Source organism: Scyliorhinus torazame, chromosome 11 (assembly GCF_047496885.1).
Source record: "Scyliorhinus torazame isolate Kashiwa2021f chromosome 11, sScyTor2.1, whole genome shotgun sequence".
NCBI lineage: Eukaryota > Metazoa > Chordata > Chondrichthyes > Carcharhiniformes > Scyliorhinidae > Scyliorhinus > Scyliorhinus torazame.
Window position 1 is genome coordinate 59,209,843 of NC_092717.1, and position 25,851 is coordinate 59,235,693.

General features: G+C 47.2%; 1 protein-coding gene across 34 annotated transcripts in view; it reads right to left on the minus strand.

Moving 5' to 3' along the window:
• lrrfip2 (leucine rich repeat (in FLII) interacting protein 2) overlaps positions 1 to 25,851 on the minus strand; it is a 299,977-nt gene that overhangs the window by 37,847 nt on the left and 236,279 nt on the right. For 27 of the 34 annotated variants that reach the window (XM_072467326.1, XM_072467351.1, XM_072467350.1 and 24 more), the window contains 4 exons: positions 22,563 to 22,694; positions 22,306 to 22,377; positions 19,361 to 19,531; positions 5,985 to 6,077 (listed from right to left, as the gene is read on the minus strand). In XM_072467326.1, coding sequence (XP_072323427.1) covers positions 5,985 to 6,077; positions 19,361 to 19,531; positions 22,306 to 22,377; positions 22,563 to 22,694 — 468 coding nt within the window. The remainder of the gene's footprint in view (positions 1 to 5,984; positions 6,078 to 19,360; positions 19,532 to 22,305; positions 22,378 to 22,562; positions 22,695 to 25,851) is intronic. The other 7 variants (XM_072467352.1, XM_072467358.1, XM_072467340.1 and 4 more) reach the window with 1 other exon arrangement.

Genomic DNA, 25,851 nt, shown 5'->3' on the forward strand with positions numbered 1-25,851 from the left:
TCCCCACCCTCGGCACCTTCCCCGCCCATACAAAGTCAGAGATGATTGTGTCCACTTTCCGAAAAAAGGCCTTTGGTATAAAGATCGGGAGAGCCTGAAAGATAAACAAGAACCTCGGCAAAATATTCATTTTCACCACTTGGACCCTCCCCGCCAACATTAAGTGCAGTGTATCGCACCTCTTAAGATCCTCCCTGGCCTCCTCCACCAGCTTCGTTAAGTTCCACTTATGGAGCCCCGTCCATTGCCTCGCTACCTGAATCCCCAAGTACCTACACCTATCCCTCTCTGCCGTAAATGGCATCCCCCCTAAATTAGCCCGCTGTGCCAGCTCATTCACCGGGAATACTCTACATTCAGCTTCTATCCCGAGAACCCGAGGCCTGTAATCTTTCCCATACTCTCCAACAGATCCGAAACATACAGCAAGAGGTCATCGGCATAGAACGACACCCGATGCTCCCTCTGTCCCCTCATTATCCCCTGCCACTCTGCCGACTCCCTGAGAGCCATCGCCAATGGCTCTATGGCCAGCGCAAACAGCAGCGGCGACAGCGGACACCCCTGCCTCGTACCTCTGTGTAAGTCAAACTCCGTGAGCTCGTATCATTCGTCCTCACCCTTGCTCTTGGCGCCACATGTAGCAACCGCACCTGTGCCACAAATCCCAGCCCAAACCAACCAAAACTTCGAACAAGTACCGCCACTCCACCCGATCAAATGCTTTCTCCGCGTCCATGGACACCACCACCTCCGGTACCCGAGCTCTCAACGGATTCATCACCATTCAACAGCCGTCTTGTATTACTCGCGAGCTGCCTGCCCTTCACGAAGCCTGTTTGATCTTCTGCACCACCCCCGGGACACAATCCTCCATCCTCCCTGTCAACAACTTAGCCAATACTTTCACATCCGTGTTCAATAGTGATATGGGTCTATACGACCCACATTCCATCGGATCCTTCCCTTTTTGGGGGATTAGTGTGAGTACTGTCTGCTTCATTGTCTCCGGAAACTCCCCCTTCTCCAGTGCTTCATTAAACGCCCCCAACAGATGTGGTGCCAGATCCGCCGCAAATTCCTTATAAAATTTTGCCGGGTACCCATCCGGCCCAGGGGCCTTCTCCGACTTCATACCCCTGATACTATCCAGCGCCTCCCTCAGCCCCAGGGGCTCCTCCTACACCTGCCTCTTTGCTTCCTCCACCTGGGGAAATTCCAGCTCGTCCAGAAACCACCCCATGTCCCCCTCCTCTCCCCCTGGGTCTGCCTCATGAAGTCCCGATGTGGAGATGCCGGCGTTGGACTGGGGTGAGCACAGTACAAAGTCTTACAACACCAGGTTAAAGTCCAACAGGTTTGTTTCGATGTCACTAGCTTTCGGAGCGCTGCTCCTTCGTCAGGTGAATGAAGAGGTATGTTCCAGAAACACATATATAGACAAATTCAAAGATGCCAAACAATGCTTGGAATGCGACCATTAGCAGGTGATTAAATCTTTACAGATCCAGAGATGGGGTAACCCCAGGTTAAAGAGGTGTGAATTGTATCAAGCCAGGACAGTTGGTAGGATTTCGCAGGCCAGATGGTGGGGGATGAATGTAATGCGACATGAATCCCAGGTCCCGGTTGAGGCCGCACTCGTGTGTGCAGAAAGTCCCATGTAATACTCTCTAACAACCTCATTTATCTTCCCTGGCTCTGACACCACATCCCCAGCCCCAGTCCGGATCTTCAATATTTCCCTGGACGCAGCCTGCCTCCGCAGCTGGTGCACCAGCATGCAGCTCGCCTTCTCCCCATACCTGTATTGCCCCCCTCTGTAGTTGCCCTACCACCCTCCCCGTTGTCAGCCTGTCAAATTGACCCTGCAACTTTTTCCTCCTCGTCAATCCCTCCATGGTGGGCACCCTCGAATATTCCCTGTCCACCTCCACTATCTCGCTCGCTAGACGGTCATGTTCCGCCCTCCTTTCCTTATTCGCACAAACCGTAAATGAGATAATTTCTCCCTGGACCACTGCCTTCAGTGCTTCCCAAAAAATGCCCGCCGACACCTCCCCATTCTGATTGAACTCCACATAATCCCTAATCACCAACCACACCTCATCACAAAATCCTACATACGACAACAACTCCGAGTCAAACCTCCACCCCGGCCTCTGCTCTCGTCCCGTACTGAACCGAATATCCAGCCAGTGGGGTGCATGGTCCGAGGTAACTATCCCTGCATACTCTGCCCCCTCCACCACAACCAAAATTTCCCGACTCACTACAAAGTAATCAATCCTTGAATACATCTTATAGACATGTGAAAAGAAGGAATACTCCCTTCCCCCTGGGTTCTGAAAGCGCCATGGATCCACCATACCCATCCTCTCCATAAACCCCCCCAGCTCCCTTGCCATTCGTACCCTACCCATTGACCTGGGACTCGATCTATCCACCCTCGGCTCCAGGACACAGTTAAAATCTCCTCCCATAATCAACTGGTTTGTGGCCAAATCTGGGGTTGCTGCCAGCAACCCCCTCATAAAACCCACATCATCCCAATTTGGGGCATACACATTTATCAACACTACCGGTGCCCCTTCCAATACCCCACTCACAATCACATATCTCCCACCTGGATCCCTCACCTCCTTCGCACTCACGAATCCCATTTTTTTGCTCATTAAAATCGCCACACCCTCGATTTCAAATCAAACCCCAAGTGAAATATCTACCCAACCCACCCCTTCCTTAACCTAACCTGGTCCTTCACACGGAGGTGTATCTCCTGCAAAAAGACAACCCCCGCTTTCAAGCTCCTGAGGTGCGCGAACACCCGCAACCTTTTAACTGGCCCATTCAGTCCCCAGACGTTCCACGTTACCAACCTTACCGGAGGCTTGCGCTTCCAATCCCCTCAACCGTCCGTTATCTTCCCCACTTAACTCCTGCCCCTTTAATTCCACTCTATATGTAGCCCATCTCAGATGGCCCCTTTCTTCGCCCTTGACCATGTCATCCCTCACCCAGTGCCGCGTTGCAGAAACCCCCCCCCCCCCTTCCGCTTCGTCCCCACCCACTTCCCGTGGCACCCCTCTTGGCCTTCTCCCTCACCACCTCACTTCCGTTCACCAGCATAACCTGCGAGTGCGGCTGCCCCAACCCAAAGGCACATCCTAATGGCCTCCCCCACCCTTTTTCCCCCCCCACTCCTCAGCTCAAAGAAGAAGGCCTCCTGCTGGCCTTACCCTCCCCCACCCATACAAGGACTTCTCCTGAACTCCGGGTAGACTTCTTCAAAAGCAAACAAACAGATGTTGAACCCAAACAGTCCCATAAAACAGGAGGGGGGATGGGAACATCCAGCCCCACAAACTTTTCACCCCTACAACGCCTTACAATCTCAACATTGAACTGAACCCCCCCCCCCCAAATAAAGGCAAAAATCCCCCAATCCTGACACCCACTTCAAACATTCTCCCGACCATTACATAGTGCCAGCACCCCGGTTCCCAAGCATTGTCCACTCAGTTCTCCTCCAGTTTATGCTCCTTAATGAAGTCTTCGGCCGCTTCTGGGGTCTCGAAATAATACTCCCGGCCTCCGAACGTCACCCATACTTTCGCTGGGTAGAGCAACCCAAACCTGATCTGCCGCTGGTACAGCATCGCCTTGGCGTTGTTGAAACCTGCCCGCCGTTTTGCCAACTCGGCTCCGATGTCCTGATAAATCCAGATGTTATTTTTCTCCCAGTCGCAGCTACGCCTCTCCCTGGTCCACCGTAGAATTTTCTCTTTCTCCACAAATTTATGGAGTCTCAAGGTCACTGCCCGCGGCGGCTCCCCAGCTCTAGGCTTTTGCCTCAGAGACCTATGCGCTCGGTCCACTTCAGGTGCCTTAACTAGCACCCCTTCTGTCACCAGTCCCGCCAGCATCCTTGAGACATACCTCCTGGCACTCATACCTTCCACTCCTTCAGGCAGGCCCACCATTCGCAGGTTCTGTCTTCTCGAGGTATTCTCCTGCTCCTCAACCTTTGCCCTCAGCGTTTTACTAAGGTGCCCCACCTCCACCTCCGCCTCCAGAGCCACCACACAATCACTGTGGTCCGAGATCACTCCTTCAATCTCCTGAATCTGTGACCCCTGCACCTCCAAACACCTCTCCATCCGCTCCAAAGTACTCTTCAGGGGTGCCACAGCTTCTGCAATGGCCTTTGCATAATTCTCATGCATTTCTTTTCTCTGTTTATGGAATTCCTCCTCGATAAAAGTAATCAGTTCCTGTATCTTACAAGCCTTACAGCTTGCCCCTCCCTCACCTGCATGCTGGAAGAGACTGTCTGTGAAGCACAAGACTGTTTCAACTTTCCAGCCAAACCTCTCATTGTTTTCTGCCGGGTCTGGTGATCAGAAGACATACCATTCCAGGGGTAAATTACTCCTCTCACATTCACCTACGCCTTTTCATTAAAATTCCCCCCCCCCCCGGATCTGGGTAAAAAGAGCCCTTTTCTGTGACTTTGAACAGGAACAGCCCTTTATGTGACCAATCACGTCATGGTCACAAGCGGAAGTGATACATTTATTGTTGAACATAAAATAAATGTGTTGAAATCATTTTTTGTTTATGTTCATATGAATAGCTCAACTCATTTGTTGACACATTATATACTGATGTCTTACTATCATCCATATTAATCTGATCTCTACTATGCTTTTGAAAATATATTTTTTGATTTGATGATAGAAATCCAAAGATATAGGTTGAATTCATAGTTTTTGAAATACATGGCACCTCAAAATATCCAGCTCATTAGTTACGTAGATTCAAAGAACAAAGAACAAAGAAATGTACAGCACAGGAACAGGCCCTTCGGCCCTCCAAGCCCGTGCCGACCATGATGCCCGACTAAACTACAATCTTCTACACTTCCTGGGTCCGTATCCCTCTATTCCCATCCTATTCATGTATTTGTCAAGATGCCCCTTAAATGTCACTATCGTTCCTGCTTCCACCACCTCCTCCGGTAGCGAGTTCCAGGCACCCACTACCCTCTGTGTAAAAAACTTGCCTCGTACATCTACTCTAAACCTTGCTACTCTCACCTTAAACCTATGCCCCCTAGTAATTGACCCCTCTACCCCGGGTAAAAGCCTCTGACTATCCACTCTGTCTATACCCCTCATAATTTTGTAGACCTCCATCAGGTCGCCCCTCAACCTCCTTCGTTCCAGTGAGAACAAACCGAGTTTATTCAACCGCTCCTCATAGCTAATGCCCTCCATACGAGGCAACATTCTGGTAAATCTCTTCTGCACCCTCTCTAAAGCCTCCACATCCTTCTGGTAGTGTGGCGACCAGAATTGAACACTATATTCCAAGTGTGGCCTAACTAAGGTTCTATACAGCTGCAACATGACTTGCCAATTCTTATACTCAATGCCCCGGCCAATGAAGGCAAGCATGCCGTATGCCTTCTTGACTACCTTCTCCGCCTGTGTTGCCCCTTTCAGTGACCTGTGGACCTGTACTCCTACATCTCTCTGACTTTCAATACTCTTGAGGGTCCTACCATTCACTGTATATTCCCTACCTGCATTAGACCTCCCAAATTGCATTACCTCACATTTGTCCGGATTAAACTCCATCTGCCATCTCTCCGCCCAAGTCTCCAAACAATCTAAATCCTGCTGTATCCTCTGACAGTCCTCATCGCTATCCGCAATTCCACCAACCTTTGTGTCGTCTGCAAACTTACTAATCAGACCAGTTACATTTTCCTCCAAATCATTTAAATATAACTGTAAGATATTCTCAAGGCAGTTACCAACAAATTTTCAGCAGCAATACCCAAACTGACAATTACAAGTTCAGTGACGTCAAGAACCATGGGCTGTTTTCTACCAATGATAGAAGTTTATTTTATCAATTGATACAAACACCGAGATAAGACCTTTTGATAAGAAAAAAGGCCATCACCCTCCACATACCTCAATAAGTTTGTCTCTTTGCTGAATACCCTCTTTTAGTTCTTCTACTTTATGTTGCGACACATTACACATATGTTTTTGCCGTTCCAGTTCCTGAAAAATAAGCAAAAGTACATTTTTTTCAAAACTTTGTTATAATTTATTTCAGCTGTTCATCACACACACACACACATCTCCATTCTTTATCAGCCAACTTTTCCTAATGGAGATTGAGCAGCACCTATTGATACTTTTCTTCTCTCTCTGTCCAGAGTTGCTTCTGAACCCGATCCAGATTTGCATCAGTGGTCGCTGGAAAGAAGCTAATCTGGCGAGGCCAATCACAACATCCCTAACACCAGCTGGCTGCTATCAGACAACTCAACACAAACTAGAAATCAAATTGTGGCCTATACTAATCCGTGTTGTTGGTGAGGCCACATAGCATCCTCATCCTCCAATTTCTTATGTTCTTACTTGTGGCTCCGCAATCAGATTCCCTCATCATTTCTTTTTGAAAAATAATTGTATTCAAGGCATTTTCATATAAACATTCACAAGCAGAAGAACCACCAAACATTATAAACAACCCAAACCCTGCTGACCCCTCAAACTTCGTTAATTAAATCAATAAATGGCTCAATGCACCGACCATCTCAAGACAAACCAGACCTTCCCCTGCCTCAGGAATTCCGCCGGTTGCTCACCCACCTCCTGTTTTTGGCCCTTCCGAGTCCCGCCACCCGAGCAAAATCCATCTCCGGGTTATCAAGAAGGCAAAGGCCAAGACATCGCCTCTCTCATCCCCTGGACACCCGATCTTCCGACACCTCAAAGTATCGCCACCTCTGGACACGGGACCATCACCTCCCCCAGCACCTCGGACATCACGTCCGCGAACCTCTGCCAGAACCCCTTCACAGTCTTGGACATGCCCAGAACATGTGGACGTAATTCGCGGGCTTCCCTACACACACCTATCCTCTACCCCCTCAAATAATCTATTCATCCTTGATACTGTCATATGCGCCCTTAGTATCACTTTAAACAGGATGAGGCTTAACCTCGCACACGATGAGGATGCATTCACCCTCCGCAAAGCCTCTGTCCACGTCTTGGCTCCCGCCTCTCCTCCCAGCTCCACCCCCCACCCCCCAGTTCCTCCTCTCACTTGCACTTCATGTGTCCCACCAGGGCCCCCTCCAATCCATCAACTCCTTACAGATATTGGACACCTTCCCCTCCTATCCCATCCCTTGACAGCACCTTGTGTTGCAAACCCAGGGGCGTCAGCCCAGGAAACGACTACACTTCTCTCCTTACGAAGTCCCGGACCTGCAGGTACCCAAAACCATTCCCGGTGGGCAACTTGTACTCTTCCTCCAGATCCTCTAACTTTGCAAATTTGCCCCCTATGAACGGATCAACAAATCGCTCAATCCTTGCCTGCCGCCACCTCTGAAACCTCGCATTCAACCCTGATGGTGCAAACCCATGGTTGTTGCAAATCAGTGCCCACCCTGAGGAACCCTTAGGGCAGACACCACCACTGGGATCACGAGTACCTGGCCAGCGGGAATGGCAGGGGCGCCAACAACAAAGCCCTCAAACATGTTTCCTTACACGATGCCGCCTCCATCCGACCCCACGCTGAGCGCCCCCCCCCCCCCATGATCAATTTCATAACCATGGCAATTATTCAGCTCCCAGTAACAATTCACCATGTTCGGCAGCGCCAGCAACCCCTCCCCCACATCAGGAAAGTTCTCCTAACCCGCGGGGTCGTCCCCGTCCACACAAACCCAGAAATCAGCGCATTGACCGTCTTAAAAAATGACTTGGGGACGAAGATTGGGAGGTTCTTAAAACAGAAACAGAAACCTTGGCAGCAATGTCATTTTTACTGTCTGCACCCACCCTGTCCGCAACAAAAGCAGCACATCCCACCTCTTGAAATCCACTTTCATCTGCTTCACTATCCGAGCCAGAATCAACTTGTGTAGCTGCGCCCAGTCGGCGGCACCTGGATACCAAGATATCTAAAGGTCTCCCCCACAACCCCAAACGGCAACTCCCCATACCTCCTCTCCTGCCCTCTAATTTCAATCGGGAACATCTCGCTCTTTCCCATATTCAACTTCTACCCTGAAAACTGGTCAAATTCCTCCAAAATCGCCATGATACCTCTGATACTGCCCAACGGGTCGGAAATATACAGCAACAGGTCGTCCGTATACAATGAGATCCTGTGTTCGATGCCCCCTGCTCAATCCCTCTCCAGTCCCTCGTGCCCCAAGTGCCATTGCCAGCGGCTCTATCATCAAGGCTAAGAGCAACAGAGAGAGTGGGCACCCCTGCCTCGTACCCCGATGCAGCCCAAAATACCCCAAACTCCCTTGGTTCGTCCGCATAATCGCAGCGGCATCTTATACAGCAACCAGACCCAAGCGACAAATCCCTGCCAGAACCCGAATCACCCCAACATCTCCAGCAGGTACTCCCACTCCACCCAGTCAAACACCTTCTCAGTGTCCATCGCCACCACTACCTCTGCTGCCTGCCCCTCCAAAGGAATCATGATTACATTAAGCAGCTTCCTCACGTTCGCCATCAAGTGCCTGAAGGGCATCCTGAAGGGGGAGGGCAAACAGGCAGAGGTCGTTGTACATTTTGGTACTAACGATATTGCCAGGAAGGGGCATGAGGTCCTGGAGCAGGAGTTCAGGGAGCTAGGCAGAAAGTAAAAGACAGGACTTCTAGGGTTGTAATCTCGGGATTACTCCCTTTGCCACGTGCCAGTGAGGTTAGAAATAAGAAGATAGAACAGCTAAACACATGGCTAAACAGCTGGTGTAGGAGGGAGAGTTTCCATTATCTGGACCACTGGGAGCCCTTCCGGGGCAGGTGTGACCTGTACAAGAAGGACGGGTTGCATCTAAACTGGAGAGGCATAAATATCCTGGCTGCGAGGTTTGCTAGTGGCACACGGGAGGGTTTAAACTAGTATGGCAGGGGGGTGGGCACCAAAGCAATAGGTTAGAAGGTGAAAGCATTGAGGGAGAATTAGGGAATAGGGCCAGTATGGTTCTGAGGAAGAGCAGACAGGGAGATGTTGCTGAACACAGCGGGTCTGGTGGCCTGAAGTGTATATGTTTTAATGCAAGAAGTATTACGGGTAAGGCAGATGAACTTAGAGCTTGGATTAGTACTTGGAACTATGATGTTGTTGCCATTACAGAGACCTGGTTGAGGGAAGGACAGGATTGGCAGCTAAACGTTCCAGGATTTAGATGTTTCAGGCGGGATAGCGGGAAATGTATAAGGGGTGGCGGAGTTGAACAACTGGTCAGGGAGAATATCACAGCTGTACTACAGGAGGACACCTCAGAGGGCAGCGAAGCTATATGGGTAGAGATCAGGAATAAGAAGGGTGCAGTCACAATGTTGGGGGTTTACTACAGGCCTCCCAGCCAGTGGGAGATAGAGGAGCAGATAGGTACACAGATTTTGGAAACGAGTAAAAATAACAGGGTTGTTGTGATGGTAGACTTCAACTTCCCCAATATTGACTGGGACTCACTTAGTGCTAGGGGCTTAGACGGGGCAGAGTTTGTAAGGAGCATCCAGGAGGGCTTCTTAAAACAATATGTAGATAGTCCAACTAGGGAAGGGGCTGTACTGGACCTGGTATTGGGGAATGAGCCCGGCCAGGGGGTAGAAGTTTCAGTAGGGGAGCATTTCGGGAACAGTGACAACAATTCAGTAAGTTTTAAAGTGCTGGTGGACAAGGATAAGAGTGTCCCTAGGTTGAATGTGCTAAATTTGGGGCGGATGTTTGAGGGCAAATCAACATCTGACATGTGGGAGGCTTTCAAATGTCAGTTGAAAGGAATTCAGGACCGGCATGTTCCTGTGCGGAAGAAGGATAAATACGGCAATTTTCGGGAACCTTGGCTAACGAGAGATATTGTAGGCCTCGTCAAAAAGAAAAAAGAGGCATTTGTCAGGGCTAGAAGGCTGGGAACAGACAAAGCCTGTGTGGAATATAAGGAAAGTAGGAAGGAACTTAAGCAAGGAGTCAGGAGGGCTAGAAGGGGTCACGAAAAGTAATTGGCAAATAGGGTTAAGGAAAATCCCAAGGCTTTCTACACGTACATAAAAAGTAAGAGTGTAGCCAGGGAAAGGGTTGGCCCACTGAAGGATAGGCAAGGGAATCTATGTGTGGAGCCAGAGGAAATGGGTGATGTACTAAATGAATACCTTGCATCAGTATTCACCAAAGAGAAGGAATTGGTGGATGTTGAGTCTGGAGAAGGGTGTGTAGATAGCCTGGGTCACATTGACATCCAAAAAGACGAGGTGTTGGGCGTCTTGAAAAATATTGAGGTAGATAAGTCCCCAGGCCCTGATGGGATCTACCCCCGAATACTGAAGGAGGCTAGAGAGGAAATTGCTGAGGTCTTGACAGAAATCTTTGGATCCTCACTGTCCCGGAGGACTGGAGAATAGCCAATGTTGTTCCTTTGTTTAAGAAGGGTAACAAGGATAATCCAGGGAACTACAGGCCGGTGAGCCTTACGTCAGTGGTAGGGAAATTACAAGAGAGAATTCTTCGAGACAGGATCTACTCCCATTTGGAAGCAAATGGACGTATTAGCGAGAGGCAGCATGGTTTTGTGAAGGGGAGGTCGTGTCTCACTAACTTGATAAGAGTTTTTCGAAGAGGTCACTAAGATGATTGATGCAGGTAGGGCAGTGGATGTTATGTATATGGACTTCAGTAAGGCCTTTGACAAGGTCCCTCATGGTAGACTGGTACAAAAGGTGAAGTCACACGGGATCAGGGGTGAGCTAGCAAGATGGATACAGAACTGGCTAGGTCACAGGAGGCAGAGAGTACCAATGGAAGGGTGTTTTTCTAATTGGAGGGCTGTGACTAGTGGTGTTCCGCAGGGATCAGTGCTGGGATCTTTGCTGTTCGTAGTATATATAAATGATTTGGAGGAAAATGTAACTGGTCTGATTAGTAAGTTTGCAGACGACACATAGGTTGGTGGAATTGCAGATAGCGATGAGGACTGGTCAGATTTAGATTGTTTGGAGACTTGGGCGGAGAGATGGCAGATGGAGTTTAATCCGGACAAAAGTGAGGTAATGCATTTTGGAAGGTCTAATGCAGGTAGGGAATATACAGTGAATGGTAGAAACCTCAAGAGGATTGAAAGTCAGAGAGATCAAGGTGTACAGGTCCACAGGTCACTGAAAGGGGCAACACTGGTGGAGAAGGTAGTCAAGGAGGACTTGCCTTCATTGACCGGGGCATTGAGTATAAGAATTGGCAAGTCATGTTGCAGCTGTATAGAACCTTAGTTAGGCCACACTTGGAGTATAGTGTTCAATTCTGGTCGCCACACTACCAGAAGGATGTGGAAGCTTTAGAGAGGGTGCAGAAGAGATTTACCAGGATGTTGCCTGGTGCGGAGGGCATTAGCTATGAGGAGCGGTTGAATAAACTCGAACTGGAACGGCGGAGGTTGAGGGGCGACCTGATAGAGGTCTACAAAATTATGAGGGGCATAGACAGAGTGGGTAGTCAGAGGCTTTTCCCCAAGGTAGAGGGGTCAATTACTCGGGGGCATAGGTTTAAGGTGCGAGGGGCAAGGTTTAGAGGAGATGTACGAGGCAGGTTTTTTTTACACAGAGGGTAGTGGGTGCCTGGAACTCGCTGCCAGAGGAGGTGGTGGAAGCAGGGACGATAATGACATTTAAGGGGCATCTTGACAAATACATGAATAGGGTGGGAATAGAGGGATACGGACCCAGGAAATGTAGAACATTTTAGTTTAGACGGGCAGCATGGTCGGCACAGGCTTGGATGGCCAAAGGGCCTGTTCCTGTGCTGTACTTTTCTTTGTTCTTTGTTCTTTGGCCTTTCCTCCACAAACCCATTTGGTCCTCGCCTATCACCCCCGGGACGCAGTCCTCTATTTGCGAGGCCAGCAGCTTCGCCAGCGGCTTGGTGTCGATATTCAGTAATGATATCGGTCAGTACAACCCACACTGCTCCAGATCCTTATCTTTCTTTAATATCAGCCTGTGACAATGTAAGGGGGAGCTCCTCCCTCTCCCTTGCTTCATTATACGCCCTCATGAGCAGTGGCCCCAGATCCGCCCCAAGCCTTTTGTAAAACTCTACTGGGAACCCATCCGGCCCAGGGGCCTTCCCTGCCTGCATCGTCCCCATTCAATCACCTCCCTCAACCCAGTTGGGGTCCCCAGTCCCTGAACCAGGTTCTCCGCGCCATTCACCCCCACTGGTTCCATCACCACCTTAGCCTTATCATTGCTTATGCTGCCAATCTCTCTCGCCGCCTCTTGGTTCCTCAAGTGTTGGGCCAACATCCTGCTCTCCTTCTCCCCATACTCATATGCTGCCCCTCTGGCCCTCCGTAACTGCCCCACTGCCTTCTCTGCAGAACTAGCCCAAACTCCATCTGGAGCCTCTACCTCTCCTTCAACAGCCTCGTCTCCGGCGCCTCCAAATACCTCCTGTCCACCCTCAAAATCTTGTCCACCAGTCTTGCCATCTCCCCCCTCTCTGCTATCTCCCCGTGCCCCCAAATTTAAATGAACTCCCCTCTAACCACCGCCTTGAGTGCCTCCCACACCATGGCGGCGGTAAGCTCCCCCGTGTCGTTTAGCTCCACGTAGCCCCGAACAGCAGCCCTCACTGCTCCGTCGACCACTGGGCAGGCAGAGTAGCCCCCTTCCCCATCGCCATCTTTTCCCTGTGGCTCACCACAAAGACTCTCCTGCTCCATCAGCTCTTCCCTTCGTGCACCACTCTTATCTGTGGATCAATCCACCAGCCATACAAGAGGAGTAAACCTAGGGTGATTTCGGGCGTATGGGTTGGAGAGGGCAAGGTGTCCGCGATATACCAGGAGGTGAAAAAAGAGGGGGCGGCTTTGGTAGAGGAGCTGAAGGGTAAATGGGAGGAGGAGCTGGGGGAGGAGATTGAGGGGGGGGCTATGGGCTGATGCCCTAAGTATGGTTAATTCCTCTTCCTCGTGTGCCAGGCTTAGCCTGATACAATTTAAGGTGGTTCATAGAGCGCATATGACGGGGGCGAGGCTGAGTAGGTTCTTTGGGGTGGAGGACAGATCTGGGAGGTGTTCAGGAAGTCCGGCGAACCATGTCCATATGTTTTGGTCATGCCCGGCACTGGAGGGGAGTTACGGGAACAGTATCTAAGGTGGTGAAAGTCCGGGTCAAGCCAAGCTGGGGGCTAGCACTATTTGGAGTAGTGGACGAGCCGGGAGTGCAGGAGGCGAAAGAGGCCGGCATTCTGGCCTTTGCGTCCCTAGTAGCCCGGCGAAGGATCTTGCTAATGTGGAAGGAGGCGAAGCCCCCCAGCGAGGAGGCCTGGATAAATGATATGGTTGGGTTTATCAAGTTGGAAAGGATAAAGTTTGCCTTGAGTGGGTCTGCGCAGGGGTTCTACAGGCGGTGGCAACCGTTCCTAGACCATCTCGCGGAGCGTTAGATGAAGGTCGGACAGCAGCAACAGCAACCGGGGGGGGGGGGGGGGGGGGGGGGAAGAGAAGGGGGGTTCCTTTGGGGGGCATTTGAGCAAGAAAACACATGAATGATCCGGAAACTGACATGTACGGGAAGAAACCAATGTACAAAGTTCTGTATCTTATTGACTTGCCATGTTCATGTCTTGCCATGCGAGTTCTCTTTCTTTTCTTTGTTACGGGGGGGGTTTGTTTGTACGGTGGAAAATATTGTTGAAAAATTCTTAATAAAAACATTTTTTTTTTTTTAAACGAGGTCTTGGTCCCAAATACTTCGTGGAAAAGACCGGAAAGATCTGCCTTGAGCAGGAACCAGAAAATATGTGACCGCTCACTCCATGGCTGCCACTGAAGTCCCCCACATTCCCTCATCATTTTATGAGCATTTGTGACAAATTAGGAATGACAACGCCAAGAATGAAACTCACTCATTGTTAAGGCTATAAATACGTTAAAAGCAGTTCAGAGGATCCACTCAACAGATATCTAGGATGGCCGTGTTTCTTAGGAGGAACGACTGGACAGGCTGCTCCAGTATCCATTGGAACATAGAACATAGAATGCAGAAGGAGGCCATTCGGCCCATCGAGTCTGCATCGACCCACTTAAGCCCACACTTCCACCACTATCCCTGTAACCCAGTAACCCCTCCTAAGCTTTCTTTTGGACACGAAGAGCAATTTAGCATGTCCAATCCACCTAAGCTGTACGCCTTTGGACTGTGGGAGGAAACGTACCACCAGGAGGAAACCCACGCAGACACTGGGAGAACGTGGCGACTCCGCACAGACAGTGACCCAGCGGGTAATCGAACCTGGGACCCTGGTGCTGTGAAGCCACAGTGCTAACCACTGTGCTACCGTGCTGCCCAACTTCTGGAGTTTAGAATAATGAGAGGTGACCTAAATAAGTTGGATGCTGAAAGGATGTTTTCCCTTGCGAGAGAGACTAGAACTATGGGTCTCATAAGACAAGATATTGGAGCAGAATTAGGTCATTTGGCCCATCGGGTCAGCTCTGCCATTCAGTCATTGCTGATCTCATTCTGGCCGTAGCTCCACCATCCTGCCCATTCTCCATAACCCTTCAACCCATTAGCAATTAAAAATCTGTCTCACTCCTCCTTAAATTTATTCGCTGTCCAAGCATCCACCACACTCTAGGCAGTGAATTCCTCGGATTCAGAACCCTTTGGGTCAACTCGGTTTTAAATGTTCTATCTCTTATCGTAAGACTATGCCCTCTAGTTCTAGAGTGCTTCACAAGAGGAAGCATTCTCGTCTACTTTATCCATACCTTTTATCATCTTGTATACCTCAATTTGATTTCACCTCATTCTTCTAAACTCCAGAGAGTATAGGCCTAAACTGTTCAACCTCTCTTCATACGACAAGCCCCTCACCTCTGGAATCAACCTAGTGAACCTTCTCTGAACTGCCTCCAATGCCACTCCATCTTTCCTCAAATAAGGAGACCAAAACTGTGCACAAGACTCCAGGTGTGGTCTCACCAATGCCTTGTAGAGTTGCAACAACACTTCCTTACCTTTATACTTTGTTACTTTAGCTGTAAATACTAACATTCCATTCACTTTCTTTATTATTTGCAGTACCTGCATGCTAATTTTCTGTGACTCATGAACACCCAGAACCCTCTGCAATGGAGTACCCTGAAGTCTCTTCCCATTTTTCCGATCAAAATGTATGGTCTCACACTTAGCCACGTTAAATTCCCATCTGCCACATCGTGGCCCACTCTCCTACCCTATCAATCCATTTGTACGGTTCTTATTTCCAAATTGCAATTTATTGGCCCACCTATTTTTGTGTTGTCTGCAAATTTGGCTGTAGAACCTTCTATTCCTCTATCCAAGTCATTTATATAGATTGTAAATAGCTGGAGCCCAATGATCAAACCCCATGGGACTCCCACTAGTTCCATCTTGCCATCCAGAAAAAGACCCATTTATCCTTGCTTTCTTCTGTCCATCAGCCAGTCTCCGATGCAAGCTAATGAGTTAGCCTTAATCCCATGTGATGTCATTTCTCACTACAGCAGTGATCTCTTTCCTGACCAGCTGGGCTACACCACCTCCTTTTCCTTTCAGTCTATCTTTATGAAATACTGTGTACCCTTGGATATTCAACTCCCAGACCTGGTCTCCCTGTAACCATGTTTCAGTAATCGGCACCAAATCATACCCTTTTGTTTCTATTTACGCCATTAGCTCATTAAGTTTGTTCTGAATGCTTCGTGCATTTAGATACAAAGCTTTTAAATTTATTTCACTGTTGAATTTCCCCACTCTTCTATAATTCCTTGGTGCATAGTCATTCATCCATTCTGCCCCATACCTTTATATTCTGGTACCCATCCACCACATTGCTAACCTGTACTCTTACCTCCCCCTTTAATTTGGGTTTTCTAATTTCCCCAACAACTGAACCCCAGCCCCCCATCTATTCAGTTTAAAGCCCTATCTACAAACCTAGGTACGCGATTTGCTCAGACTCTGGTCGCAGCATGATTCAGCTGAAGACCGTCCCATCGGAACAGCTCCCTACTTTCCCAGTACTGGTGCCAATATCCCATGAATTCAAACCTATTTTTCTCACTTAAGATGGAAAATAGATGTTTTTCTGAGGGTCAAGTGTCTCTGGAACCTTTTCCCCCAGAAATATTTTTTAAGGCAGAGGTAGAATCAAAAAATATTGAAGAAAGGCAGGAATGTGGAGTTGAGGTCATGATCAGAACAGCCATGATCTTAATTTAATGGTAGAGCAGGCTTGAGGGACCAAATGGCCTCTTCCTGCTCCTAGTCAAAGACAGCGCTACACACTGAAAGAACACTCCTATGTTAAATATGACATAGATAGTTTGGTCGGGAAATGTTCCCTATTGTAAGAAGCTGTTAGTTCAAGTTGAACTATATAGAATTGAAGGAAAATTATTTACCTAGTTAGGAAAATGGCTGAGTGGCAGAGATAAAGAATGGAGATAATGCAGGTGCTCCAACTGGCAGCATGTGACCTGTGGTGCCTCACAGGCATCGCATCTGGTCACCATATTTATTCACAACTTAGATGATGATTGGATTGGATTTGTTTATTGTCACGTGTACCGAGGTACAGTGAAAAGTATTTTTCTGCGAGCAGCTCAACAGATCATTAAATACATGGGAAGAAAAGAAAATACATAATAGGGCAACACAACATATACAATGTAACTACATAAGCACTGGCATCGGATGAAGCATACAGGGTGTAGTGTTAATGAGGTCAGTCCATAAGAGGGTCATTTAGGAGTCTGGTGACAGTGGGGAAGAAGCTGTTTTTGTGTCTGTTCGTGCGTGTTCTCAGACTTCTGTATCTCCTGCCCGATGGAAGAAGTTGGAAGAGTGAGTAAGCCGGGTGGGAGGGATCTTTGATTATGCTGTCCGCTTTCCCCAGGCAGCGGGAGGTGTAGATGGAGTCAATGGACGGGAGGCAGGTTCGTGTGATGGACTGGGTGGTGTTCACGACTCTCTGAAGTTTCTTGCGGTCCTGGGCCGAGCAGTTGCCATACCAGGCTGTGATGCAGCCCGATAGGATGCTGTCGATGGTGCATCTGTAAAAGTTGGTACGGGTTAATGTGGACATGCAAAATTTCCTTAGTTTCCGGAGGAAGTATAGGCGCTGTTGTGCTTTCTTCGTGGTAGTGTCGGGGTGGACCAGGACAGATTTTTGGAGATGTGCACCCCAAGGAATTTGAAACTGCTAACCATCTCCACCTCGGCCCCGTTGATGCTGACAGGGGTGTGTACAATACTTTGCTTCCTGAAGTCAATGACCAGCTCTTTAGTTTTGCTGGCATTGAGGGCTAGATTGTTGTCACTGCACCACTCCACTAGGTTCTCTATCTCCCGCCTGTATTCTGACTCGTCGTTATTCGAGATCCGGCCCACTATGGTCGTATTGTCAGCAAACTTGTAGATGGAGTTGGGACCAAGTTTTGCCATGCAGTCGTGTGTGTAGGGAGTAGAGTAGGGGTAGATGTACGCAGCCTTGCGGGGCCCCGGTTTTGAGGATTATTGTGGAGGAGGTGTTGTTGTTCATTCTTCTGATTGTGGTCTATTGGTCAGAAAATCGAGGATCCAGTTGCAGAGTGGGGAGCCAAGTCCTAGGTTTTGGAGCTTTGATATGAGCTTGGCTGGGATTATGATGTTGAAGGCAGAGCTGTAGTCAATAAATAGGAGTCTGATGTAGGAGTCCTTGTGTTCGAGATGCTCTAGGGATGAGTGTAGGGCCAGGGAAATGGCGTCTGATGTGGACCTGTTGCAGCAGTATGCGAATTGCAGTGGATCAAGGCGTTCTGAGAGTATGGAGGTGATGCGCTTCATGATCAACCTCTCGAGCACTTCATTATGACTGAAGTCAGGGCCACTGGACGGTAGTCATTGAGGCATGTTGCCTGGTTCTTCTTTGGTACCGGTATGATGGTGGTCTTCTTGAAGCAGGTGGGGACCTCGGAGTGGAGTAGGGACAGGTTAAAGATGTCCGCGAATACCTCTGCCAGCTGGTCCGCGCAGGCTCTGAGTGCACAACCAGGGATCCCGTCCGGGCCCGTCGCCTTCCGAGGGTTCACTTTCAGGGAGGCCAATCTGACTTCGGAAGATGTGATGGTGGGTATGGGTGAATTATGGGCTGCTGGGGCACTCGCCAGCGGATTGTTGGTTATCTGCTCGAACCGAGCATAGAATGCATTGAGTTCATCGGGGAGGGGTGCGCTGCTGCCAGAGATACTGTTCGACTTCGCTTTGTAGCCCGTTATGTTGTTTAGTTCTTGCCACAACTGCCGAGAGTCTGTCTGTGACTCTAGCTTGGTTTGATATTCTCTCTTGGCATCTCGGATGACTTTGTGGAGGTCGTACCTGGATTTCTTGTATAGGTCAGGATCGTCTGTCTTGAACGCCTCAGATCTGTCCTTCAGTAGGGAGGCAATCTCGCGACTGAGCCATGGTTTCCGGTTGGGGAACGTACGTACTGCTTTCTTTGGCACACAGTCGTCCACACATTTGCTGATGAAGTCTGATTTTGGTTTGTCTGTTCCCGGGCGTCCACTGGACACAAAATATCCCATGGCACTAACTAAAGAAGTATCACTATCAAAAATAGACCGACCGAATGGTCATTTTGTATGCTGCTGATAGGGCCACACAGTGCAGAAAATGAGTGCTGTATTCATGAATATAAAAACAGAGACTGAACTTCAAAAGTAAACAATTGCTTGGAAACTGTTTGGAACATCCTGAAAGAGGTATAAACAATGTCCATTTTTATTATTTCCTTATTCTGAATTAGATTAAAAGCGTTTTTCACTTTCAACATCATGAATGAACATTCCAAAATGCAAATCAACTCTACTCCTCATTCACCACCCTTTTAACCAGACTTAATGCTCAGTAGATCTGTTTCCACTCGAGTATCAATACGCTAGCGCCCATCTTTAACATGGCGTACCTTTTGGGAAATATCAAAAAATTTAAATTTAACTATTTGATGCAAAGTATATTGTCAAATACTTGTTTTTAAAAGACACCATCAGAATTAATTTTAAATACAATCAATCTGATACACCTCTCCCTGAATGATGGTAATTGAGCAGGTCCAGCTCTTGCTGCAACAGAAGTTGTTTCAATTTAACAATAAGACAAATCTGCAAAATTACAATTATTACCCTAAAGGGCCCTTTTGATCAACAGATTGTTCAGAAAACACATCTGAAGTGCAAGACAAACAGTAACTGTCAGGCACTGCTTAGTTTCTCATAATTGATTACCTTTGATTTTTCAACGTTCTCTCTATTTAACTCAGCCATCTGCTCTTCCAGTTCCTCAATAACATCTTTTAGTGTATCCACTTGGTAGATGAGGTTAGATTTTTCATTGTCCAGTTGTGCATTGGAGACCATAGCTTTTTTATATTTCTCTTCTACTTCTGATAATGAATCCTGCAATTTGAAAGCAACTGATATTCTGGTGACAGAATCATTGATGCTGGAAACAACTATTGTCATAAAGAACATGCAGCAATGTATTAGAAGCCGGATTCGATAGTAACATGGAGGACGAGAGGGAAGAAAGTCAACATGATTATAGGTTGCCAATTTATAATATGTTTATCACTGCAAAAAGCAAATATCACTTAATTCTCACAGTTTTTAAAAATAAATTTAGTGTACCCGATTCATTTTTTCCAATTAAGGGGCAATTTAGCGTGGCCAATCCACCTAGCCTGCACATCTTTGGATTGTGGGGGTGAAACCCATGCAAACATGAGGAGAATGTGCAAACTCCACACGGACAGTGACCCAGAGCCGGGATCAAACCTGGGACCTCGGCGCCGTGAGGCTACAGGGCTAACCCACTGCACCACTGTGCTGGCCCCTTAATTCTCACAGGTGATCTTTTGTATATTAGAACCTCATTAGTAAATGTGAAAGGAACTAGAGGGGGAAAATAGTATTTCAAGCAGTTTTATTCTCTTTTGTATTGAAATGTTTAAAAATAAGACAAGGCAAAGAAACAGCTGATAGTTCATGCAAAGATTTTACCGTGTGCATTCCAAAGCGCAGGAGTCAGGTTAGCCAAACCTCCTGCCGGTTTTGGTTACAGAACACTGGAAAAGCTCTTCAAAAACAAGGCATGGGCTCTTATGGAAACCCTTCAAATTATACTTGTTGTTTAGAAATTACGGGCGGGATTTAACGACCACCCTGCCACGTGTTTTGTTGGCGGCGAGGTTGCACGCCAGCGTGATCTACTGGTCCTGCTGTTGTTAACGGGATTTCCCATTGATTGCACCCTTAGTCACCGGGAAACCTGTGCGCCGCCGGCGTGGGACTGGAATTTCCCACCGGCGTGAAGTCGGTAAACCCCGCCCTAGGTTTCCGTTTGTGCTTTGCTTTTAGCAGTACGCGTTGCCACACCGGAATATAAAACCATCCCTAAACTCCACCCCTCTATGATTACAGTTCACATGGGTTTCACAGATCCAAATATTAGATTAAAAGGAAGTTAAGCATTGAAATCACTACATTTTCCCAGATTTTCAGTAAAAGATCTGTTAAAGTTAAGAAAAAGCCAATCAATGCTCAATTTCAGAAAAAGTAGTGTCTAACATTTAGATGAATCCCTGGTGAGTATGTTGCACATAAATGCTTTCCTGTTTGGAGAAACAAGTCAACATTTACCTGCATAAAAACAAGTTGTTGAAAGCAAGTGTAACCAGCTAAACGCAGCAACTCTCTTCCTGGTAGAGATTACACTTTCATAGTTTCTTAGCTGCTTAGTTCAACTTTTGACCTCTTTACCTCCATGTTTTATATGATTCTTGTAGGTGAGTGCCAGATTTCCCACACGAGAGAGTATTTTTAGTTGCCCAAATTTATAGTCTTCCCAAGTGCGATGAAAGATTTTCCTTCTGCTCTAGCCGTGACAAATAAAGGAAAGCAGAAAGCAAGGTCCAAGTTTGAAAAATCAGGTAACAGGATTATGATAGCTTGAGCTATACCGATGCGCAACCTTAATACTGCAAACATTTACTTAAATATAGGTGATGCTGAGACTACATTTAAAAAAAACTATTGCTAATACTGTTGCCATGCAGAAGCATAAACTATACCTAAATAACATGTGTACACAACATAATTACACAGATAAAGAGTAATGTGAAAAATTGTTAAAATGAATATAGCCCCTTACATTTCCACGATGAAAAGCAATAAATTTTTACTAGGTACAAACTATCAAATCCTTTGAAATTTATGAAGTAGAAAGCGCATTTTTCTATCCAGAAACAATGAAGCGCCATCTTGACTGTCCCTTTGCAAATATCCACAAGGCTCCACACTTCCAGCTTTGAAACTTAAAAATATATATTTTAGTTTATCCCTTGGTTGGTTTATTGCTTGAATTTGACTTCAAGACATTTTAGTATCTCTTGATTTAAATCCTTCTTTTTTCCAATTATTTTACCTGAATTAAGTGAACTGTAAAAGCATCTTCTGGCTTTCCAAAAATCTGTACTCTCTCTTCTAGCCTTGCATTCCAATTATTTAAAGAATCCCAGAGCAATACTTTAGCTCTTTAGAAAAAATGCAGCTTTGTACTTAACTGAATGCATAAAAATGAATTGTGAAGATAGGCATTTGAAAAACTATGCAAGATCATTTTAGGCTCCAAATGCCACTGAAATTTTGACTTTACCCATCCCACTCCCCTGCATTTCCCATTCCACCCCCTCTATTTCTGACAGTTTCTAATCAAATTCTCAAATGTTTCCAAAGACTGAAAATGCAGAGCTCTCCATTGCTGGTTCTATGCTAACATTCCAAACACAGTAAACTACATAAAATGCAAACTCCTGTCATTCCAGCCAAATCAGGTCAAAGATCAGGTTGAAACAAGTGGGATTATTTCCCACCTTTGTGGGTCACAGTTGTTCTGCTAAAATTGCTACTGCTCTGTGGCTAGTTGCTTTGAGACAATAAAGTTATTTTCTTTTTAAATCAAACTACCACACAACGTTGCTGTAAGGGTTACATTCAGAGAACAGCACATGCCACAATAAGAATCCACAATATCTACCAATGAGCCAAAACAAAAGTTAGTCAAATGCTACAAAGGGACTCTGCTCTAGCATGTTAAAGGAGTGCAGCTCAAATTCCCAGTATGACAGCCACAGGAAATAGAAAAAACATGCTGGGGGACATGGCCCTGATACCTTAAGTTCTTTTAATCCCTGCATGTATCTCCCCTCTACATCTTGAATCTGGTCCTTAAGCTCATAGATATCCTGTTAGACACATGGAATGAACCATTGGATAAATGGGAGGGGGAAGGGAACAAAAAAACATCAAACTAAATAGTTTTATAGCATTGTGTGCACCGAAAATATAAGAATTTGGTCAATAGATAAAAACATTTAAATTTACGACAGTTCACCAACTCAATGCAAAAATATAGTTTAATAAACCTTACCCGCAATTCGCTGAGTGAAACATCTGGATCCAGTATGCTACTTGTATCCCCGCTCCCTCGTCGAGAGGAAGATCCCCCAAGCGAGGCCAGTGTTGCCGCTGACAACCCTGCAACTGCATTTCGAGAAGCAGGCTGGGAGGTGAAAGAAAGAGACAGACTAGTAATTGCCATGGAAACAAAGAAGAGTGAATTTCAGGATACATAACTTCTGTTTTGACTGCATGACAACTGGTTAAGCAAAATAAGTTAAAAATGTTACATTTGGGTTTTAAACGGAATATGAACTGCTGCATGTTTCAGGAAAAGAAAGTAAAAATAGTTGATTTTTCAGGCAAGTTGTTCATTCGGAGTAGAAAATATTACATTTTTGAATGGTGCAAATGGAACTACTTTCTCATTACTTCAGACATCATTCACCACCTGAAAATATCCTTTAAACGACCGACTGTATATTGGTCCTACTCTACGAATCGGGACCTACGGCTTTCAGCAAACTGGTGAAATGTGATCCAAGATTTTTTTTAAAATTTGTTCAGCGGATGTGGGTGTCACTGGCTGGGCAAGTATTTATTGCCCACCCCCGAGGGCATTTAAAAATCAACTACATAGCTGTGTGTCTGGAGTCACAGGTAAGGTAAGGATGGCAGATTTCCTTCCCTAAAGGGCATCAGTGAACCAGATGGATTTTACGACAATCAACAATGGTTTCATGATGATCATTAGACTTTCTTTTTAAATTCCAGATTTTTATTGAATTCAAATTTCACCAGGGATTCGAACCCAGGTCCCCAGAGCATTACCCTGGTTCTTTGGATTATCCGTCGACAATAACATTACACCACTGCCTCTCCTAAAGATGGAATGTATGATCATAATGTTAGATAAATAGTGAATTCTTTAAAGCTACTGTATAAGGAGCCGAGAGCGAGTGTCTGCACAAATAACATCAACTTGAGATACTTTTCTCTCCACCGTGGGACTGGGCAGAGATGTCCTATGTCCCCCTACTGTTTGCACTCGCGACTGAGCCATTGGCCATCGCGTTAAGAGGTTCAGGGGTATGGAAAGGGATAATGCGGGGGGGGGATAGAGCATAGGGTGTCCTTATATGCCGATGACTTGTTGTTATACGTGTCGGAATACTGGATCTGCTTCGGGGGGTATTTGGGTCTTTCTCGAAGTACAAATTAAATCTAGACAAGAGTGAGTATTTTGTGGTGTCTTGGCCAGGGGTGGGGGCAGGGGTGGTGGGGCTGCCATTCCGTAGGGCAGGGACTCACTTTAGATACCCGGGGGTGCAGGTTGCTCAGGATTGGGGGGAGCTCCACAGGTGTAACATTTCTAGTTTGGGGGGGAAGAGTGAAAGCTGATCCGGCAAGGTGGGATGGTCTCCCGCTGTCACTGGCGGGTCGGGTACAGGCGGTTAAAATGAACGTGTTGCTGCGATTTCTGTTTATTTTCCAATGCCTGCCGATTTTCCTGCCAAAGGCATTTTTCAGAGAGATTGAAGAATGATTACCTCGTTCATATGGGGAGGGAAAGTGGCCAGAGTTAGAAAGATGCTGCTACAGGGGGGAAGGCAGGCAGGGGGTTTGGGTCTTCCGAATCTGATGTATTATTACTGGGCGGCGAATGATGAGATGGTGTGTTGCTGGGTCAGAGGGGTTGATTCCCAGTGGGTCAGAATGGAGGAGAGTTTGTGCAGGGGGTAGGGATTGAAAGCACTAGCAACAGCGCCGCTCCCGATAGCCCCGGGGAAGTACTCAGGGAGTCCGGTAGTAATAGCTTCATTGAGAATTTGGAGGCAGTTTCGTCAACACTTTGGGTTGGGGGCAGGAGGAACCACACATTTGAGCCAGGGAAGTCGGTCAGAAATTTTCGGAAATGGGAAGAGAAGGGGATTAAGACACTAAAAGATTTGTTTCTTGGAGATCGTTTTGCGGGATTGAAGGAGCTGTGAGTGAAATATGGGCTGGAGCAGGGGGAATTATTTAGATCCACGCAGGTTTGAGACTTTGCCAGAAAGGAGATACAGAGCTTCCCAGTGGAGCCGTCCTCCACATTGCTGGAGGAGGTGCTGACGACAGGGGGACTGGAGAAAGGGGTAGTGTCGGCAGTTTACGGCGCTATTTTGGAAGAGGAGGAGGCACCACTGGAAGGTATCAGAGCAAAATGGGAGGAAGAGTTGGGAGAGGGTATGGAGGAGGGGTTCTGGTGTGAGGTGCTCCGGGGAGTGAATGTCTCCATCTCATGCGCAAGGTTGGGGCTGATACGCTGAAGGTGGTATATAGAGCATACCTCACAAGAGCGAGGATGAGTTGACTCTTTGAGGGGGTAGAAGATGTGTGTGGACATAGCGGGCGGGGGGGGGACGCAAATCATGTTCATATGTTTTACTCCTGTCCAAAGCTGGAGGATCACTGGAAGGAGGTTTTTAGGGTAATCTCTAAAGTGCTGCACGTGAAACTGGACCCGGGCCCTCGGGAGGCCATATTCGGGGTGTCTGACCAGCCGGGGTTGGAAATGGGTGCAGAGACAGATCTTGTAGCCTTCGCCTCGTTGATCGCCAGAAGACAGATCCTGTTGGGATGGAGAGCAACCTCTCCCCTCTCCATCCTGTGCCCTGGCGTGGGGGGGGGGGGGGGTCTTGTGGAATTCTTAACTCTTGAGAAGGTTAAGTTTGAACTGAGGGGAAGGATAGAGGGGTTCTACAATTCATGGGCGTTATTCATTATGCACTTTCAAGAATTGGATTACATCGAACATTAAGGGGGAGGGGGGGGAGAGATTGTATGTGTTAATGGTGACTGTGGATGATTCCTGATTCCTTTTTGTTATTTGTTTATGTTAACATGCAGGCTGCTGTTTGGGGGTTTGGTGGGAGGATGGGATTGTTGTTGTTGATATGGGGATTGACATTGCATTTGTTACTGATTAGTTTATTGTTGGTGGGTGCAAATTTGGGAGAAAATGTGAAAAAGGAGGACGACAAAAATATTTATTAAAAAAGTGAATTCTTAAGAATCACTCCCTCCAAACCCAGTTCCGCCCCCCCCCCCCACCGACCACCCACTGTGTGGATGATGGACCGTGATGAATAATCAAGAGTAACTCATCATCTATTAACGATTTCTGGGTATGGTTGGATAATACCTGTTGTGGTTCAGGAAGCAGCACTTACACTTCTGAATCGAAGGCTATAGATTCAAGCCACACTCCAGACACTGCAGCAAATAATCTAGGTTGACATTTCATTGCAGTACCAAAGGAGTGTTGTTGCCCTGGTGAA